Consider the following 21,999-nt stretch of genomic DNA (forward strand, 5'->3'; position numbering starts at 1 on the left):
TGATATAAACACATGATCACATATATATAACTCATATATATATATTATATATTACTATTATATAAAATATAGTAAATCACATAACATACACGACCATGCTCACCCATGAATGGTTTTTACATAAAATCTCTTATCCTTGTATTCTCATAATCTTGATTTATCACCTCTTCCATTGAAAAGGGATAAGCTTTTGATTGTTAAAGATTTTATTACAATGGAAGAAAATCAAGACATTACAACACTATTGCAATATAATACAAGGATCAACAAAGAGATTAAATAAATGTTACAACAACATAATATACAACATATATACACTATATATATATATTATATATAAGAAATATAGAAGAAGATAAGAACACATGTAATATAAAATATGTATATATATATAACAAGAGAATAATATATATACACTCACTCACAACCTTGAGTGTAGATTAGTAGGGATCACCATGACTTGAACAAGGTATCACACCTTTGTCCAAAAGCTTATTTCCCCCTATCTCTAAGCACTAAGGGAACTCTCTAGGAAATAGCTTTGGGAATTATCAAGTCTTTTAGGGTTTTCTAGCAATGTGCTTTCTTGATAGAAAACTTCATCTCCAAAATGAGCACCTTAGACCTCTTTATATAGTGTTTAGGATATCATCACCATTTGAAATTCAAACTCATAACCCTATAGATGTTATGGATTCAAATGTAACTCCTACACACACCATAACTCCTATAGCATTAAGAATTTCAAATTAAGATGTGTAACATCTTTTTACACTCTTAATGTTTGTGATGATGGTGGAGGTTACTCATAGTAACAAGTAACTCCCAAATGTTCCAAAAAGATGACAACTAATATACATTGTCATATGTTACATATTATTAGTTTATTACACATATTTAATCTATATATTATATTATTATAAATAATATAACAAAAAGATGAAAAAAAGCGGCCCTCTTTCTTTTGGGCATTATATCAAACACATAACATGCATTTCTTTATATACATATACACAAAAATTAACTTAAAGAATAAGAAAAACAAATACAATAATTGTGCATAAATATTTAGATTCAAGCTTATACTAATGTAATATACATCAAAGAAGAACAAAAAAGAAGAATAATTTGGAATGTTAACTAGGGTAGATACTTGACTCAGATTGGAGGCGTGCGATGGCAATTGTTGGAGTCGATGATCTCTGCTCAATGGAGGGATGCTGGCGACGACAAAGAAGCTTCGATAAAGGAGGGGATATAGTTTTATTTATTTATTTATTTATTTTTATTTTTTATAATGAAGAATGGGTTGTAGTTTTTTTTTTTTTTTTTTGAGAAAAATCTGTTATTATTAATGTGAAGAATCAGTAACAATAACAGAAACGATTGGGGATAGAGTTTCCCCCAACCAAAACATATCTTTGTCCAATCGAAGAGCAAACTTAGCTAAGCCATTAGCCGCTTGGTTAGCATCTCTTTTAACATGAGATACTTTTACTCTAGGAAAAAAGGACATAAGATAATTTATATCCTCTATCAAAACTTAAAAAAAAAAAATAAGTGTATATCAATATGTTTGTAATTTTCAAAACTTAAAAATATATAAAAAAAAATTGAGAAAATATAAATATAAAATTTTCTTTATATAATATAATTGTAACATTTAACTAAATTTTAACATGTGGTATAAAAATTTCATATAAATATATAATATTATTTTAGTAATATAAAATTAAAGTATTAATATAGTAATATAAAATTAAATGTAATGATAAATATATTTATTTTTTTAAAAAAATTGATTTATTTATTTTCTTGTTGAATTATTATTTCTTTATTTAAAAGAAGAAAAACAAGGAGAGAGAACAAGAGCAACCGCCAATTCTTAGGAAAACAGGTGTACATACCAGTCAGTCATGCAAACCAAACCTGTCATTCTTCTTATTTCTTCTTCCGTACTTCTTCCTTTTTCCCACATTTTCCTTCTCTTTTTCCCAATAACCAAACAAACTATCTTTGTTTCCTTTCAGCAAAAAAAAAGTACTATCTTCATTTTCCATTTCTCAATTTTCAATTTCGCGAGTAGTCCCCAAATAAAAGGTAAATATTCAGCTTTAACAGCTTTGATTGCGAATTTCTTGCTTTTTCATTTCGAAGAAGCCCATTCCTGGGTTTTGGCTAAGATTCAATTGTTAGAGTTGTCCTCAAATTGAAGGAAGGCTGACTCTTCTCTTATATTATTATAGTTCAGAAGCTATTTTCCATGGATTCAAGATCGGCAACTAGTGAGGGAAATGACTCTAAGACGGAAAACGTTTCTCGTCGGGTTGAAGAAACAAGTCCTGAATTATTGAAGAACACGCCGTCGAATATTGCGAGATTGGAGGATGAGATTGAACAGTGTATAGGTCGCCAGAAGTATCTTGCTCAGACTAGGAGTCCCTCTGATGGCGTCGATGTTCGCTGGTTCTTTTGCAAGGTTCCTTTAGCTGAGAATGGTAGAAATTTTCGTTTCTCTGTCTATTCCAGTATATATATGTTGTGTATGTATAGACTCTATTTGAACTTTTAATTAGTTTTACCAAAATATATCATAAACTAGATGCTTCCTTGTGTATACTTAGAGTTGGCTGCTTCAGTTCCCCGGGCTGAGATAGTAGGGAAAGGAGAGTATTTTCGGTTTGGCAGAAGGGATTCTCTTGCAATAGAGGCTTCTTTTTTACAGGTTAACTAACTTGTAAACACCACACACTTTTGTTAATTTTATATATCTCAGAAGATGTTGATGATGCTTTTTGGAATATGAACATTATATTCTGAGTTAATGGTAGTTAATTTTTCATCAGACTATAGATATATGCTAAACATAGTGGAATTTAACTCGATGGGAAGACTTTCTTATACGTGTAGAATATCAAGCTTTTAATAATCGAGCTTGTTAGTGCTGATTTAACTTAACAACTAGGTAATGGATTGTTTAAGTGTTTGCTGAACTCACATTTACAGAGGGAGGAAGAGTTGCTTGGTTGTTGGTGGAAAGAGTATGCAGAATGCAGTGAAGGTCCAATAGAACGGCCTAGTTCCCGCAATAAATTGAATAAACAAGTCAACATCTCTTCCTCAGAGGGTGGTCCATCAACCAAATTATATGAAATGGAGGAAGAGAGAGTTGGTATTCCAGTGAAGGGAGGACTTTATGAGGTAGGCTTCCTGTGTTCCTTTTATGGTGTTTCTTATGGAGCCACCCCTCCTCGTGAAGTGGGTGGGGCTATTTGTTATTATTTAGTTTCGGAGGGGCTAAACTAATAATTTAAATTAAAATTACTCAACCTATTACTAAAATTTTGAAAAATAAAAAAATAATGTCTTGAGGTCCCTCTAACTATTACTTGGCTTCGGTGTAATTAGCCTTGTCTTAGTTTAGTAATGCCTTGCTGTCATTATGTATGTATTTTGATTGGCTATTAGGGAGCTGAATGAAGTTGTAAGTAGCCTAGGGGGAGGATTTAGGAGTGGACAGAACTCAGAAGGTTGAGTACAAATAAATCTCAGTAGTCTCATTTGAGGAGATCTGATTATTTGTGTATTTTGGAAGAGTTAAACTCTTTTTGGGAGATCTCCAAGTGTCCTAAAAACTTGGAAAATTGTAATTCTATCTTTGATGTCAATGAATATTATTCTTTAGCTTTCATATTTGGTCTAGTGTTTATCATGTTCTTTGCGATGATTTGCAAAAATTGAATGAATACATCCAATCTTTCTTAAAAATAGCATTACTAGCTATTTATTAGCTAGACATTCATACAATGGATTAAAACATGGTTTTACATCAGCCAGTTCTACATATATGCTTGCATTATCCTTCAATGCGAATATATTAATGCGAGATTAATAGATATTGAAAGTTACACTTTAAACTTTGATGTTATTTATCTAAGGGATATTCTGTTTGGAAGACAACAGAAAAAATAATTAGGTTTGCCTCATCTTTCTAATTGGTTATTTTTATATCAAAACAAACTGAGCTTTTGTTTGAAAAAAATAAAAGAAGAAAAAAATTGGTTCTTGTTAATTGGGGTACTGTAATTATGCTTGAATTTTTTTGGGTGCTTTGCCTGCAATTACTAATGTTTCCATACCCTCTTTAAGCAATGTAATGTACCTACTATACATATCTTCACACATATTGTAAGATTCAACTTTAAAACTTATATCTATAAGTTAAATGACATGGTTAATGCAGGTAGATTTAGAGAAAAGGTATTCTTTCCCAGTTTACTGGAGTGGAGAAAATCGGCGTGTTTTAAGAGGTCATTGGTTTGCTCGTAAAGGGGGTCTAGATTGGCTCCCTCTTCGTGAGGATGTTGCTGAACAGTTGGAGATTGCATATCGTAGCAAGGTTTGAAGCAGAGATTTCCTACTTTGAAAGTCATAAACTAAAATATTGTTTGTTAGACATTCGAGCTGGGGCCAGTCAAAGACAAGTGGTCCCTCTCTCTCTCTCTCTCTAAAAAAAAAAATTATTTGTTAGACGTTTTCAATCAGCCTAATTTTCTACATGTACGGGAGCAGAGATTTTGATGAATACTGCTCCCATCATCTTTGGTTTATCGACCTTTGTTCGTTTTCAATAAATAGTGGAACTCACCATTTTCTGACTGAGGTTTACTTTGAGTGCCCTCTGTTGTTAGTTTGCAAAGTAATGAATACATTGGCTTATTCAATAATTACCTCCAGGTTTGGCACCGAAGAAGATTCCAACCATCAGGTCTTTTTGCAGCTCGAGTTGATTTGCAAGGTTCCCTGGTACATAGTAAAGCTTTATGAAGTAGTTTACAATGTTTTCCTTCTACATAAAGGATTTGATAATCTCAGTTAATATTTGATTCATAATTGCATTTTGGGTTGCAATTGTAGGGATTGCATGCTCTTTTTACTGGAGAAGATGATACTTGGGAGGCTTGGCTCAATACTGAGGCTTCTGGATTTTCTAGTGTCATTACTTTAGGGGCAAAGGGAATCAAATTAAGACGTGGATATTCAACATCTCACTCAGCAAAACCTACTCAAGTCTCTGCCTGAAACTTTATTTTTCTTTGTGCTTCTCTCTTATTTTAATCTTTTCATGAGAAAGGAAATTAAACATGGCTTAGAGTAGACAGTAGAAATTATGGTGACAACATTTGCTTATACTTTTCCTCCTTTGTTCATTATTTTTCTAACTGTAACATTTTGAGCATATGATTAGGTAAGTAACAAAATTATCTATTTTATATCTTGCCACTATTTTGTGAATTGTTGATTTATGACTATGTTTTTCTCCTATTTTTTAACAAATATTGAATAATGTATACTCTTGCTAAATGCCTTTTCTCTTTGCACTCCAATTCAGGATGAAATACGCCAACGGAAGGAGGAAGAAATGGATGATTACTGTTCACAGGTTTGCACTCTTGCATTTCTGTTTGCTATATCATGGTTTCCAGATTCATTTTCAATATTTGGCTAGTAAAATTATTTTGGTTATCGTGGTTTCAAGGGAAATTCAGTATTTATAGATGATGACTTCAGATTTTTTTTCCTTTGCAAAGTCATAACAGTTTTGCTTGGTTATCTGATAAAATTGAAAGTAATAAAAATGCTTTTGATTGGCTATTTAATGGAGAGGGGATAAAGAGACATAAATCATGAACAATGAATATTCCTTTCTTATTATGAGTTGGCTTGAGGCAGTTTATTAGCATCATGAATGATGACTGACTTGACAATGTTTTTTTTAATAACAATAAGAGAAAGCTGTGGATAAATAGGAGATGATTTGTGATTTAATTTAGGAGATTTGATTGTATGTGCACATGTTTTGGTAACCAGCCCTAGAAAGCTAGGCCTTCTAACCTACAAAGGAGTATTGAATCTCTATGAATTGTCAAGGAAGGCTAGAATTACGTTCATAATATTGAGCTCATGGTATTATAGTAGGAGATCAGGTGTTCAGAACATCGCTATTTGTGTATACTTTCCTTTGCTCTTTTTTTTTTTTTTAAAACTAGGATCCCTGGTGTATACAAGTAGGGCTGTTTTTCTTCCCAAAAAAATCCTTACAATTTGCAACTCTCTAGCTTGTCTCTTGATGGGCCAATTGTTCTTTATTATTATTTTTTATTTTCATCTAGCCCTCTGATCTTTGTTTGATGTAGACCCACACGTGAAAGGGAGTGAGAGTATCTAAGTGAATGGAATTCAACCTACGCGGGTGTACACCCCAACACAGTATTGAGCTACTAACTTGTAATGTTATACGTGGTATAGCCCAGTAGAGTCTTTGGTGGAGCGCAGTTGTCGATACCTAGTGTGATTTAAAGCTTTAAAGAAAAAGGAGAACACTCAGAAGATTTTGAGGGAAATAAGGGGAGTGTTTGGGATAAAATAAGGCATTGGATAGCTATTTGGCTATCTAATATAAGGAGTGCTTAGTAAGATATTTATGTTTTTTGATGTGACTTTGCAAAATAGCATTATTTTTATTATTGTTTTCAAAATAGCCTTCCCAGCACACTTGATACTTTCGAATTTATTGAAACCCTGTCAAATTTATGTTCACAAGTTCAGATTGATGGTTAATCTGCAACAAAGTAATCTTTTCCTATCAACACTAATTTGAGCCTTATAATGCTGCAAAGAGTACTGAAAGTATTGGAAAAATGTTTGGGGGCTTCTAAGCCATGACAACTCCATTCTCATATTCATCAAGGTCATGTATATATTGCATACTTGGCTTTATATATTTTATTATCATATGGTGATAATGAGAGTTCAATTTACAACATATAAATTGTTGCAACTCAAATATTAGTTCATGCTGAGACTTGCAATTACTTATAACTCAAATCCAACTAGTTGATGTAACAACTTGAGCCATTTACAAGTGAGGATTTTCAATATATAGCAGAGAGGGTCCTGTCTGAGACAAGAGGTCCCTTTCTCTTTTTCAAAAAAAAAAAAAAAAAAAATAAATTAAATTATCAAGGGATCGAGACTAAGAGTTTCTCTCTCCTTAGTTTCTCGCTTCATGTTCTCTTTGATTATGGCTTTCTTAAATTATAAACGGTTAAGATCCTACATCGACTACGTATGGGAATAGTTGGTGGTTTATAAGGCACTCCTTTCATAGGCATGTCTTTTGGGAGTGAGCTCTACCCCATGTAGTTGTATACCACCAACCAATTCATACTCATGTGGGATCTTCAAAATGATGCTCGCTCCTTCAAAGTATTGTACTAAGTCCCAAAGAAATGTGTCAATTTTTCAAGAACTTATACCCACAAAGGCTTTCAGTTTAGGCACTTCTCCACCTTTTGTGATACCATGCCGAACCTGGCTGCCACCATAAGGGCTACAACCCATTTACTTGGCAATTGTCTAGTCTGCTTGGTCTTTGCCAAGCCTTGCCATATTGCTTGCTAGCTCATGTTGATGATTTTTACATTTTTTACGAAAGTTCACATTGATGATTGCCACAAGGTAGTAATCTCTCCTAACCAGTATATAATTCTGTACAAATAAGATGGCAGTCAGAAGTAAATTATTTCTTTTGCTCCTGTATCTTCCAAAAGGAAAAAAAATCTCTGTTGACACAAAATAACTCTCGCTGTTGAATTTGTACAGAATAGAAAAGCGAGTTGCTTGATGAAATAGCGAGTGCATAGCTCCTTTGATTTTGTAATATAATGCTTGATGAATAGAGTGTGTAGTTGCAAAGCTCCTTCAATCTACTATAATTTGTTTCATGTAATCTAATCATACTGTGTAATGTTCTAAATTTGATGATTAAGTACACTAATCTGCATTTGGGGATGCATACTTGTGTCAGTGTATCTTTTTCTTTTTTGGTTCATTCCTTATTAAAGAAACAATATTAAAGTGTTCTATCACATAATCAGATGGATCTTGTTGTGGCCTGTTTTAACAGGGTCACACCAACATAAGAGAAAACAAATCTAAATTTGTGCATTCTTGATAAGAAATACAGTTTAAAGTTGTGTATTTGGTGTAGGTTCCTGTACGACACCTGGTCTTCATGGTTCATGGAATTGGACAGAGATTGGAGAAATCTAATTTAGTCGATGATGTTGGTACATTTCGCCATATCACAGCAAGTCTAGCAGAACGCCACATTACTCAACACCAGAGTGGCATTCAGAGAGTTTTATTCATCCCATGCCAGGTAAGAGATTTTTTTATATGTTAGATCATTTTTCCTTCCTCACCATCACCTTATTCATATGATTGATTAAATTATCAGTATACACGTTGTCTAACATTTGTTATTCTTATCCATGGGTTTGGTTTTCAGTGGAGAAAAGGTTTAAAGCTTAGTGGAGAAACAGCAGTGGAAAAATGCACTTTAGATGGTGTTAGGGGCCTGCGTGTCATGTTGAGTGCAACTGCTCATGATGTGCTATACTACATGAGCCCCATCTACTGCCAGGATATCATCAACTCGGTAGCACATACTTGATCCCTAATGTACTACTACCTGGATTGTTAGACATTCAACCATTTTTTTAATTGTTTGTATTAAAAAATTAATACGTGGATGGAGGATAAACTTGCATATTAATTACTGTGTTTTCAATCTTTTTACAGTCGGAGTATTTGAAGTCTGTTTAGTTAATCTTTACTTTCCATTAACCCCCCTCCATCATAATCAAATAGCGGTAAAGTCCTGGGTAGCTTTTTGGATATTTACTACTTCAGATTTTAAAATTGTTTTCTTAGGTCAGTTAGGTGTCAAACATCGATGGGTGATACGTTTTTTTTTTCCTTGTTAATATTATACAACATATTGTTTCTTATTTTTTTTAAAAAATGTAATATAATCCAATTGAATGAATGCATTGTCCTAAAGTGATCATTCAAAATTGTGCTATGGGGGGATTTTAAATTAGTTGCATCATGAATACACTGCATGAACTTTTCTCTAACAAAACTATTCTTCTATGAACTACTACAGGAAATCGTTTATAATAAAATGCCTTTTATGTTAGAGATAACAGCCACTTTTATGTCGTAAATAACTGAAGAGTAATATTCTTGACCAGGTATCCAATCAATTAAATCAGTTGTATTTGAAGTTTCTTAAGAGGAACCCTGGTTATGATGGAAAGGTACACACATAAATAAATATATATTGATTTAAAGTTATAAATATATATATATATATATATATATATTTATATCATGCTAAGACTTGTACAGGTTTCTATATACGGTCATTCTTTGGGAAGTGTTCTCTCCTATGATATCCTCTGCCACCAGGAAAATTTGTCCTCTCCATTTCCTATGGACTCAATGTACAGGGAACATGCTGAAGGTGACCAGTCTTCTGCAAGCAACTCTTCACTCAATCTGGAAGTTAAAACATCTGCAAGTAACAATATTGAAGACATGGTGGGTTCAATTGATGCTAAAAATCAGAGGTCATCACCAGCTCTTTTGATACATGAGAAAGGCATATCAAGCCTTGTATCTAATCAGGGGGAAAAAGATTCCTCCGTACCTGCTACAGCAGATGATGAAAAAAAGAGTATGCTGCCAACTCTTTTAGTACATGATGTATCAAATGGAAATACTGAAGGTGTTTCTACCATTGTGGATACTGTTGCACCTGACTTCAATATATTATCTGAAAGTGTTTTCAACTCCAATCAATCAAGTTGTAATGAAGATGTTCCTGAATCAATTTATGATCCTAGGGGCTTGGTTCTTGATAACAGGGACAACTTTTATGGAACTACGGATTATAGTTCTGGAGTCTGTAATGATGCCTCAGAACTAGTGTCTGAAGAAATATGTGCAGAGAAAAACGATCCGGAAAAAAAAATTAAAGCACTGAGTAAAGAGGTAAGAAAAATCATTATTTCGAGTACCCGTCTATGAGAACCCTATATCTCATATATGGTAACTTTCTTCCTCCGCCAGCTTGAATCCCTGAAGGTCAAAATAGCAGAATTGGAATTGCAATGTGATGGCGAAGATAGGACTATGAGGCTCCACAAAGGTGATTGCTAGATTATTTAGTATCTCTTTCTTGCTTTATTTTCTTTATTCTGCCTTTTGTTCTAGCTTTGGAAAGAAGTTTTGATGTACTTGATAACAGAAAACGAAGCAGCACCTACAACTGTAGTAAAGCAACCCATATGTAACAAGCTGCCAGCTGATCATCATGATTCCCTGAAGAGTTATACCCCGTATATCACCTACACAAAACTTGAATTCAAGGTGCTGGAGGCAGACTCTATATGCCTCTCTCTCTCTAATTTAATTTTTATGACATATTGTCTCTTCATTTTGCTTTGAAAGTCAAAATTTCAAGTTTCCTGAAGGATCCTGAAGGAATTAAAATGACTGTTGTATTGCAATAATCCTATCTCATTTAGTTATTTTACTTTTCTTTTCTTTCTTTCAGGTTGACACTTTTTTTGCTGTCGGATCTCCTCTTGGTGTCTTTCTTGCTCTTCGTAACATTCGTATTGGAATTGGTAATAGTTAATGACTATTTGTATGTAATCTTACATAATAATGTAGTCTCGCTTTTTGTGCAGAAATTTTTTAATGCTCATTTTCTATGTATTTTCTCAAAGTGGGGCTCTATTCATAGTATTCTCAAGAAAATTTGAAAGAACAAAAAATGAAAAAAATACTTCAGATTATGACCAAAATTAATTTTGCATCTCTTAATGCTCCTCTAACTCTTTCCTTTGGTATGTTTTTTCAATCTATGTAATTCTATTTTGTATCTATTTCCCTGTTTTTCTCTAAATTCCTCTTCTTTATATGTACTTCTCATCTTCCTCTTTCTATATGTTCTTATCATCTTCCTCTTTACCCTTCTCAATTCTCTCCCTGGCTTACCTCAACTAAATTTGAAATTATGAGATATGTACCTTCTAACATCCATGTGCTTGTGTATCTTCTCTTGTTGATCCTAGATTACTCTTTTTTTTTCTTTCTTATTAACGTTAGAGAATTGGGTAGGCTAGTGGATGTGTTGAGGTGCATCTTTTGCATTTAAACTTTTCACGATTCCTTATTTCTTTACCTATTTTAAAAATGAACCATTAACCAATATGAGTTTTCTTATGCTTTCTTCTCCAGGAAGGGGGCAAGATTATTGGGGAGAGGAAAATATTAATGAGGAGTTTCCAGCTTGTCAGAGAATGTTCAACATATTTCACCCTTTTGATCCTGTAGCATATCGGTATGTTTCTTTCCCTCCCCCTGTTTTCTTAAGAGGTTCATTTGAATTCTTTCCCCTCTGTGAAGAATCAGAAGTGAACTTGATCTATTGGAATACCATGATTGTTGTGTGTAATTTTTTTTTTCTAACAAAGGGCTTTGAGAAAATTAGGTTATAAAAGTTATCAGGATTGAAAATTATATGGAAAAGAAAAGGAAAATAAAAAAAAACGTGAAAAGAGAGAGGCAACGGACTAGGTGAAAGGACAAACAGAAATTAAATTCCATCATTAAAATTGACAACATCGTTGCTTGAAAATGGGAAATTGCCTTTGGGAGTTAAATTGCTTGTGAGATCTGTATTGATATGTAAGAACCCTTGAATTCAGACTCCAACTAAATAACTTTTATACTGGAAAGCAGCACTCATAATAGGTTATAAATTTCACAAGAACATGCAAAGGCTCCAAGACCAAGTTTAATTATCGGACCTCATACGGGACCAAGACAAAATATCTTCTTGTTTCCTTTCACTTAGAAATCAAGCATGTAAAAATGCTATCTTTTATACTGGTTTCAATATAACCTACCTTGTAATAAAATTATCTCCATTGGATGCCACATGAGCGTCCTATGAAGAATTTTGGATTAAAACTTACATAGTCCAAATCCTTTAAGTGGTTACATAGCTCAACTATCTACCTCTCACTTCACTCACTCTAACTCTTCTTTTCTTGTACTAGACACTAAACATGAAGCATGGTAGCATAATCGTTTTTCTGCTACTTGGATTTATAAAACAAAAGATTTTGTAGATTTTTCTTTTAAAGATGTGTAGAGACGGGAAACCTACTGTACTAGTTTCTGTTTGGTAGTTTGTAATTTAGGAGACCATGTTTTCATCTGTGTTTACTAGAGTTTTGATTGTTTCTACTAGACTATTCCCAAGTTTTCTTGTCACCAAGGTTTTCCTTCGCCATAAGCAAGGGTTCTCAATAAACTTGGGAGGTGGTCAGTCCTAGAACTTGTCTCGTTTTCAGAAAATTTAAATAAAAATCTGCATTGGATAAATTCTTCTATGGTTTTTCTTTTTGATTAGAGACGAAGGTCAAGTCATGGACTGACCTCCTCCCAACTTTATGTAGGGAGCCTCACTTACGGCGGAGGAAAACCGTGGTAACAAAAATTGTAACATTAAAACATACAGCTAGAAAATACTAGAACATTATAGCACAACATGTCTAAACCAGAAAGGAGGTGTCCTGGGATAGAATACAACCCCACTCTCTAAGGTAAGGAGATCTTGAGACAACAGGTTATCAAAAGCTATTGTTCTATAAACCCATGTTGCAATCCAAAATTTAATCTTATCCCACAAATCTTCTCCCTTATTTTCTATTATTTTCGAAAATTCTGCCATTCCTTTCTAATCAAACAGCCCACAAAATAGCTAAAACTGCTGCTGTCCAAAGTCTAGAACTCCTCTTCCCTCCTCTTGCAAGACAATGGCTGACTACAATTTTGTACAGTATACCAAACTCTCTCGACAATCTACTCCGCAAATGTTGACTTGAATGACACTCAAGAAATAAACGTGAGAGTTTCCTCACTGCTCTTGCAACAAACACACCAAGCCGGGGAAAGCGCCTAATATGGCCTTCTCTTTTGCAACACCTCATGAATGTTCAGCTTTTGCACTGGTAGCAACCATCCAAACACCTTGACTTTAGATAGAGCACAGCTTTTCCACACCATCTTAGCCCACCTTTCCTCTTTCACAGGCTGATCTGAAACCAAACTTTGGAAGGTGCCTGTTAGATATTAGATGTATATTAGCTGTAAAAGAATTAGATATTTAGTAGATATTTAGTAGATATTTAGTCTCCTAACTTTGTATATAAATATGTATTATTCTATGAAATCAACACACAATTCGAATCACTATTTTCTACATGGTATCAGAGCATTGTGATTCAAAATTCGAAATCCGAAATTAGGGTTCTTAAAAAAAAAAAAAAAGCAAAAATTAGGGTTTGAGTTTAGGGTTGTTTTTCGGAAACCCTATTTGGAGTGCGAATTTAGTCTCACCGCCCACTCAGCCGTGTTGCCTAGCCACCGATCTACGAAACCCCAAAGTCCGGTCGCCGGATTCCTCGCGCGTGGGGCTCACGCGCCGCCTGAAGTTTCTGCGCGTGGGGCTCACGCGCCGGCGCGTGGAGGCGCGTGTGACGGTGCCTTCGACGGCGTTTTTTTGCCGATTCTTTACTGGGTTCTTCTAAGCCCACTCGCATCTGTTCTAGGTTGTAATTTGGTATTTGCTTGTCTTCTTCGTGTTTGGGTGTTCATTCTTTGGTGTTCTTTTGTTCTTTTTCTCTGTCCTTTGTGTTTGCTTTTGAGATTATGGCAGAGATAAGATCAGATTCAAAATCAGTTGTTGTTTCTGATGTTGTTCCCGTGATGTCTAAAATCACAGACCATAAGTTGATTGGTTCGAATTATTTGGAATGGAGTAAGACGATTCGACTGTATTTGAGGAGTATTGACAAAGATGATCACTTGACTGACGATCCTCCTGAAGAAACAAACGATTCAAGGAAAATATGGCTCCGTGAGGATGCTCGCTTGTTCCTTCAAATTCGAAATTCTATCGATAATGAGGTAATTAGTTTGATTAATAATTGTGAATTGGTTAAAGAACTAATGGGTTACTTGGAGTTTTTGTATTCTGGCAAAGACAACATATCTCGCATATATGATGTTTGCAAAGCTTTTTATCGCGCGGAGAAACAAGATAAGTCTCTTATGAATTATTTTATGGCTTTCAAGAAAACATATGAAGAACTTAATGTGCTATTACCGTTTAGTCCTGATGTAAAAGTTCAACAGCGCCAACGAGAACAGATGGCTATTATGAGTTTTCTTGCAGGACTCTCATCTGAATTTGACTCTGCAAAGTCACAAGTTCTCTCTGGTTCTGATGTCTCCTCTTTACAAGATGTGTTTACTCGTGTTCTTCGCACAGAGACTACCTCTTCAACTCCTCTTAATAGCGCCTTGGTGAGTCGTAATAATTCTGCACCGGAAAGAAATTCTACTCCAAGTGGATTTAAAGGAGGTAATTCACAAGGACCTGATAATCGCACACCAAATTCTGGGAGCATCATGTGCAATTATTGTAAGAAACCAGGCCACACCAAGTTTGAGTGTAGGAAGTTACAATTTAAGAATCGACAACAACACTCTGCCAATATTGCAAGCACTAGTGATGCATCTGACAAATCGGTCCTTATTTCTGCTGATGAATTTGCCAAGTTCTCAAGGTATCAGGAAACACTTAAGTCTTCATCTTCTTCTGTCACTGCGATTGCTGATTCAGGTAACTTTAATGCATGCCTTCTTTCCAAATCCTCAAAATGGGTCATTGATTCTGGTGCCACAGATCATATGACAGGTAATTCCCGTCTCTTTTCCACTTTTCAGTCTCACAGTCCCACTTCTGTTGTCACCTTAGCTGATGGGTCAACAGCTTCTGTTCTTGGATCTGGCACTATTGTTCCTACACCTATGTTATCTTTGTCATCAGTCTTACATTTACCTGATTTGTCCTTTAATTTGCTTTCTGTTAGTCAATTCACTCGTAATCTAAATTGTTGCATCTCATTCTTTCCTGATCATTGTTTGTTTCAGGATCTTATGACGAAGAAGATTATTGGTAAAGGACATGAATCTGGTGGCTTGTATGTTCTTGACCCACTTCCGCCAACCTCTATTGCTTGTTCGAGTGTTGCTTCCGCTTTTGAGGCTCATTGTCGTTTAGGTCATCCATCCCTTCCTTTGCTCAAGAAACTGTGTCCCCAATATAGTAGTTTATCTTCGTTAGATTGTGAGTCATGTCAGTTTGCCAAACATCATCGTGTTAGTTTGAGTCCACGTGTCAATAAATGTGCTAGTGTTCCTTTTGAGTTAGTTCATTCTGATGTTTGGGGTTCTTCTCCTATTTTGTCTCATCCTGGATTCAGATATTTTGTTACTTTTGTAGATGATTATTCTCGTGTAACTTGGTTATATTTAATGAAAAATCGTTCTGAGTTGTTTTCTATATTCTGTGCTTTTTGTGCTGAGATTCAAACTCAATTTAATGTATCTATTCGTACTTTGAGAAGTGATAATGCCAAAGAGTACACGTCTGCTCAATTTCAATCTTATATGACCTCTAATGGCATGCTTCATGAAACTTCTTGTGTTGATACGGCACCTCAGAATGGTGTTGCAGAACGTAAAAACAGACATCTTCTTGAAACTGCACATGCTCTCTTGTTTCAAATGAAAGTCCCTAAACCTTTTTGGGCCGATGCCGTTTCCACGGCATGCTTTCTTATTAATCGCATGCCATCCTCTGTTCTTAATGGTGAAATTCCATTTAAAATTCTTTTTCCTAATAAGTCATTATTTTCCGTTGCTCCGCGAGTATTTGGTAGTGTTTGTTTTGCTCGCGATGTCCGTCCATCTGTCACCAAATTAGACCCTAAGGCCCTAAAGTGTGTCTTTCTTGGTTATTCTCGTCTTCAGAAAGGGTATAGGTGTTATTGTTCTGATCTCAACAAATATCTTGTTTACATTGATGTTACATTTGTAGAAAATACACCTTATTTTTCATCTTCCACTACTTCTACTAGTCAGGGGGAGGATGATGATTTGTTAGTTTATTCTGTCACATCCTATGCGCCTGCTACATGTTCTGGCGGGTCTCTTGTTCCTTCATCTGCCTCGGTCGTCACCCCCACAATGTCTACACCTCCACCACCTTCACCACCTCTACCACCTCCACCACTCCCTCGGCCTCCTATAGTGTACACCAGGCGCCCCCTTCCTCCACCTCCTGTTTCATGTCCTGCACCTGCATCTTCGTCATCAGATCCGAAAATCTCAGATGATCTTCCCATTGCACTACGTAAAGGTAAACGCCAATGTACTTTTCCTATTACTTCTTTTGTGTCTTATAATCATCTCTCCTCTTCTTCTTGTTCTTTTATTGCTTCTCTTGATTCTATCACTATTCCTAAAACTGTTCGAGAAGCGATGTCTCATCCTGGTTGGCTTGCTGCAATGATAGAAGAGATGAATGCTTTGGTTGCGAATGGTACTTGGGTCTTGGTTGATTTACCTTCCGGAAAACAGGCCATTGGGTGTAAATGGGTGTTCACGGTTAAATTCAATCCAGACGGCACAGTTGCTCGCTTAAAGGCCCGTCTTGTTGCCAAGGGTTATGCTCAAACCTATGGAGTGGACTATTGTGATACTTTTTCTCCTGTTGCTAAACTCACATCTGTTCGACTGTTCATTTCCATGGCAGCTACTCATCATTGGCCTTTGCATCAGCTTGATATTAAAAATGTTTTTCTTCATGGAGATCTTGAGGAAGAAGTATATATGGAGCAACCTCCTAGGTTTGTTGCTCAGGGGGAGTTAGGGCGAGTTTGTCATCTTCGCAAATCTTTATATGGATTGAAACAAAGCCCTCGTGCTTGGTTTGGTAAATTTAGTCAGGCTGTTGAGAAGTTTGGTTTGGTGAAAAGTAAGTCAGATCATTCTGTGTTTTATAAAAGATCAACTGTTGGTATCATTTTGTTAGTGGTGTATGTTGATGACATCGTTATTACTGGAAATGATACTGAAGGCATCTCATCCCTTAAGTCTTTCATTCACACCCAGTTTAACACGAAAGATTTAGGGGAGCTCAAGTATTTCTTGGGGATTGAAGTTACTCGGAGTAAACAAGGTATTTTTCTGTCTCAAAGAAAGTATGTACTTGATTTGCTAACTGAGACAGGGAAATTGGGATCAAAACCTTGCAATGCTCCAATGAATCCAGCTGTGCATTTTACACGTGATGGGAAACCATTTGAAGATCCTGAGAAATATCGCAGGTTAGTTGGAAAATTGAATTATTTAACTGTGACTCGTCCAGATATTGCATTCCCGGTTAGTGTTATCAGTCAGTTCATGTCTTCTCCAACAATTCATCATTGGGCAGCATTAGAACAAATTTTATGTTACTTAAAAGGAGCACTAGGACGAGGTATAGTTTACAAGGATCATGGACATACCCAGATTGAGTGTTTTTCTGATGCAGATTGGGCAGGCTCCAAGGTAGATAGACGATCCACTTCAGGATATTGTGTATTTGTTGGGGGCAATCTGGTCTCTTGGAAGAGTAAGAAACAAAATGTTGTATCTAGATCCAGTGCTGAATCAGAATATAGAGCTATGGCCCAGTCTGTATGTGAGGTAATATGGATTTATCAGCTTTTGACTGAATTCGGGTTTAAGACTTCTATTCCAGCAAAATTATGGTGTGATAATCAAGCTGCTCTTCATATTGCCTCGAATCCCGTATTCCACGAGCGAACTAAGCACATTGAGATTGATTGTCATTTTGTTCGTGAGAAAATTCAACAAGGTCTGATCTCCACAGGATATGTGAAGACCGGAGAACAACTAGGAGATATTTTTACAAAGGCTTTGAATGGGGTGCGGGGTTGATTATCTTTGTAATAAGCTGGGCATGATTAACATCTATGCTCCAGCTTGAGGGGGAGTGTTAGATATTAGATGTATATTAGCTGTAAAAGAATTAGATATTTAGTAGATATTTAGTAGATATTTAGTCTCCTAACTTTGTATATAAATATGTATTATTCTATGAAATCAACACACAATTCGAATCACTATTTTCTACAGTGCCCTTACAAGAAAAAATTCCACTAGAACCTGGAGGCCAAACTCTCGAATCCTCCATAAATTGGTTTCTACTCTAGTATTTGAATCAGAAGTAATAACTCTAATACCTCTCTATCTCTCAAATTTCTTCTGAAATGGAATTCCCATCTAGAGTTAGAGCTGACACTCCTTCACCCCCAACAGACATCTCCTTAATACTTTTGTTTCTCGCATTAGAGATTAGTACCAAATCAGGAAATAACCTCTTAAAAGCTTCATAAATACTTATGTTTAACTTTATGGTTTTTGTTAAGTTTTCTCTCTTTTCTTCTTCTCCCTTCTTTTCTACTTTCTCATGCATCATCATGTTATTTATTTTCCTAAAAAAGTTCCCGAAAATGAGATGAGAAACAAAACATAATGCAGGCTTGCTTCTCCATTATTTCTACCTTTTTTTTTTTCAAATACACCTGTTGGTTTCATTTCTCCACAGTTCCTTGTTTGTTGTCATCTCAAACATATAAAAAGTTGCTCACAAGCATGTACGAGAGATTATTATACATTACTTGTTTTGAACATTCTTCTTTATGTGATAGCTCCTGTTAAATGTAGAAAAAATAATGAATTAAGTTGTGATTCATACAGGGTAGAACCTCTTGTTTGTAAAGATTACATCGGCAAACGACCTGTCCTTGTACCATACCACAAAGGTGGAAAAAGGTTGCACATTGGGTTACAGGTAATGCGTCTAAATGTGTATTTTTGTAAAAATATCTATCTTTTCTTTCCCGTAAAGAGATCACACAATGTGGTGTAGGAATTTGCTGAAGACGTAGCTTCTCGTTCTCAAGCTATGGTGGATCGCCTAAGCTCTGTTAGGGTGCGCTATTCTCTTTGCTAATATATTCTAATGTTAGTCCTTGTCATTCATGAGTTTTACATATGTATAAAGTAAAACTGTCAGTAGTCAAATTGTATGATTGAATTGATCATTAGTTTCCTAAAATGTGTGAAGCTTGACACTCTAACTTCTCTATGTTTGAACAGAATAAAGTGCTTACGGTTTGCCAGTCAAGAAATGACTCAGAAGGTAAATGGTTCTACTATCTGTTTGGCTTGCATTACTTTTCCTTTGTTTCCTGGTATAATCTTAAGTGAAAGAAACTTAAGTAGGCATTTATCTTTGCCAACAGTGAATTTTATTATGCTTCCTGATACAGGTTAGGTGGATTTAGATCAATAATTTTGAGTTTGTTTTTGGTATAAGTTTTCAGAAATGATGAACCAATCAAGTTTTTTAATTAGGTCCCACAGTTTTTAAGAACATCAAATCAAATTTGAACCCTATACAAAGTATACCCTAAACTACCCAGCTCTAAAATTTAGTTATTCTATCTAATCTAATCATGCCATTTTCTCACTTCCCCTGCTTGTTGTAGGAGAAGAAACAGCCGAAGTCAGAGAAGAGAGATCATACGGCTCTCTGATGATGGAGAAATTAACAGGAAGCACAGAAGGACGTATCGATCACATGCTTCAAGTGGGTAGTTTTACCTTATCATGGCTTCTCTTCATTTATATGCGAAGTAGCTTTAGCTCTCCAGCCAGTTGGATTTTTCTAAGCCATATTTTCTTAAATTTTCCTTTATTAGATTTATCATTCCAAAATATAAAATGTTTTAGAAACAAGTAATTTTTCTTTCATTGAACAATAAGACATTATCTTTGGTTTCAGGCTGTTAGGTGTTACTCTTGTAGGAAATGAATTATGATTGTGTCTGTGAAGCTGCCGTTAGTCCTGAAGAGTTGTCACAGTGTTATTCTGTTATATTATGGTATTAATTAATATTGGAAGCACCCAAAGCCATTCCCAATAATATTGAAAATAACAAAAAACCATGTGCTTCATCCCCTTCAATTTACCTTGTTACCTCAGAAGTTGGACCATATAGATAGATATAGGACATCTGGTTTTTAGTTAGAGGGTGTGTTAAGTGGGGCAAGTCTTGTTCTGAGATTTCAATTAAAGGTTGGCACATCTTAATAGTGTATTCTTATCTTCACGTTCTTGTCAGATTATAAAATACAATAGTAAACATCCCATTAGTGAATTTTTAATCACGAATGATTTGTAATACTACTTGTTTTTTTCCTTTTGAGAAGGAGACAAAAGTCACATGTCCATGGCTAACCTCCTACACTTATTATCAGTAGAAATCAGATGTTCTCTCGTAATATTAGAATGAATTCCTCTGATTTCTGAAAGTCTTTGTTGTTGATTGTGCAGGATAAAACGTTCCAGCATCCATATATAGCTGCCATTGGATCACATACGTACGGATAGTTTATTTATTAATTTATAGATCAATTTTTTAAATAAACCCTTCTGATCAGAATTGCATTTCTTTAAAAGATTAATTACCGTTCAATGACTGGAACGGTAATTATTTGCAGAAGTTTTTATTTCCCACGTCCATTTCTTGAACAATCAAAGAAACAACTGATATCATAGGTTCAGATTTCTTTGTTATGTGGGCTTCAAGTTCTTTTAATACAAGTCTAAATATATTATCCTTCTAACTAGTCCAACTTTGGCTACAGAAACTATTGGAGGGATCATGATACTGCTCTTTTCATTTTGAAACACTTGTATCATGATATACCTGAAGATCCTAATTCAACTGAAGCATCTCATGGAGAGGACATGAAAGAGGCAAGCGACACCATAGGTTTGTCTGATCAAAGAGAAACTATTGAGGAGGAGCTTCCTTTGACATTCTCTGACAAAAGCGTTGTTAGGAACTTCTCTAGTAGAGCAAATAAGCTATTGAAGAAACATTGAATTTTGAATTGCATCTACTTCTCACCGTTACCCAAGTGGAACAACTGGGCTATGAGCCTATGACCGTTTGCTATGTTGCGAGCCAAATCATTCCGGCTGTTTAAAGAGAAAAATGATTGGCCCTTCTGCTATGGATCTGGCTAACCATACTGTAGAGATGCTTTGCAGAGATTAAGTGATTTCTAACACTAAAATGACCCTTCTGAAGATGATCCTCCAGTCCTCACAGATGACATGAAAAATTGTTGGGCATTTTTGGTATGGATAAGTTGCAACTCATTTTCTTTTACATTACAACGTATAGTATAGTTATAGCGGATCAAGTTTACAAGAAATTTCTCATGATTTAATATTTCAAAATCAGAATTTAAATAGCTTCTTGCACGTGTGTTTGTTTCAATACTTTTACACCCGTGCCACAAGTTGTTTGAATTTTGATTGGCATTTTAAATTATTTGAAATTTTCTTAAAAATTTGTCGGAGCTTGTAACTAATTATGCACTGTTATGTTGAAATATATATATTTATATATAAATATATGTATACAAGTAGATTTTCATATTATGGAAAATACCAAAGGTACCAATAGTTAGTGATTAAAAAGCAATTCCTTATTTATATATAAATATATATGTTCCATATATATAATCTGAGTACATGTAAGAGAATGAAAGGTTGATTGAGATTTGCTTGTGGAAGTTGTTGTTTTGAATGGAATCATGACTCACGAGTGGTCCACCTTTACCATCCTGGATAAGAAATTTCTTACACAAATATTTTTCTATTTTTCTGGTTACCTTTCATCTGTTATAATAGGTATCTGTTAGTAATATAACACTGCATTTTCTCCTTTACTTCGAGATGAATATTGTTTACTTTGATTCTTTTTTCTAGAGAGAATTTTTTATGGTGCCAAAGATAGTCTTTCTTTGGTTGTATTTCTTCTTTCTTCCTTTTCCCTTTTCTGCTTGTGGCGAGAGCATTATTTGCTTAGTTGATGCCCAAAACTAACACCACATCACCTAAGGTTGGAGCCACCATTCATACATATTCTATTAATTTTCAACCTCTAGAAGCTCCTAAAATTTCTTTATTATGATTACCGAGCAATACATTATTTTTTAATTTTAGTGGAAAGATATAGATTTCCTAGAAGCTCAAGCACTATTGGAGTTTGCTATTGCAGCTTTAAACAGAGA

General features: G+C 35.0%; 1 protein-coding gene across 6 annotated transcripts; it reads left to right on the forward strand.

Moving 5' to 3' along the window:
* The first annotated feature begins 1,868 nt into the window (after window positions 1–1,868).
* On the forward strand, window positions 1,869–21,654 carry LOC115724200 (phospholipase SGR2). 6 transcript variants are annotated; one of them, XM_030653683.2, is made up of 22 exons: window positions 1,869–2,100; window positions 2,247–2,498; window positions 2,625–2,725; window positions 3,007–3,201; window positions 4,244–4,399; window positions 4,738–4,806; window positions 4,918–5,070; window positions 5,393–5,443; window positions 8,054–8,224; window positions 8,354–8,503; window positions 9,102–9,167; window positions 9,259–9,903; window positions 9,982–10,060; window positions 10,160–10,281; window positions 10,469–10,541; window positions 11,158–11,260; window positions 18,604–18,697; window positions 18,776–18,838; window positions 19,006–19,048; window positions 19,398–19,498; window positions 20,246–20,292; window positions 20,560–21,654. In XM_030653683.2, exons 1-22 carry the CDS (start codon window positions 1,917–1,919, stop codon window positions 20,798–20,800), a joined length of 3,159 nt encoding a protein of 1,052 aa, XP_030509543.2. In that variant the 5' UTR covers window positions 1,869–1,916; the 3' UTR covers window positions 20,801–21,654. The 6 variants fall into 6 exon arrangements, 4 of the variants coding, with proteins under 4 accessions (XP_030509543.2, XP_030509544.2, XP_060960574.1 ...); XM_030653684.2 differs by having other exon boundaries at window positions 10,172–10,281; XR_004013018.2 differs by lacking the exons at window positions 20,246–20,292; window positions 20,560–21,654 and having other exon boundaries at window positions 18,776–18,870; window positions 19,398–19,499.
* The last annotated feature ends 345 nt before the right edge of the window (window positions 21,655–21,999 follow it).

The sequence above is a fragment of the Cannabis sativa genome, chromosome 9, assembly GCF_029168945.1.
Source record: "Cannabis sativa cultivar Pink pepper isolate KNU-18-1 chromosome 9, ASM2916894v1, whole genome shotgun sequence".
Taxonomy (NCBI): Eukaryota; Viridiplantae; Streptophyta; class Magnoliopsida; order Rosales; family Cannabaceae; genus Cannabis; species Cannabis sativa.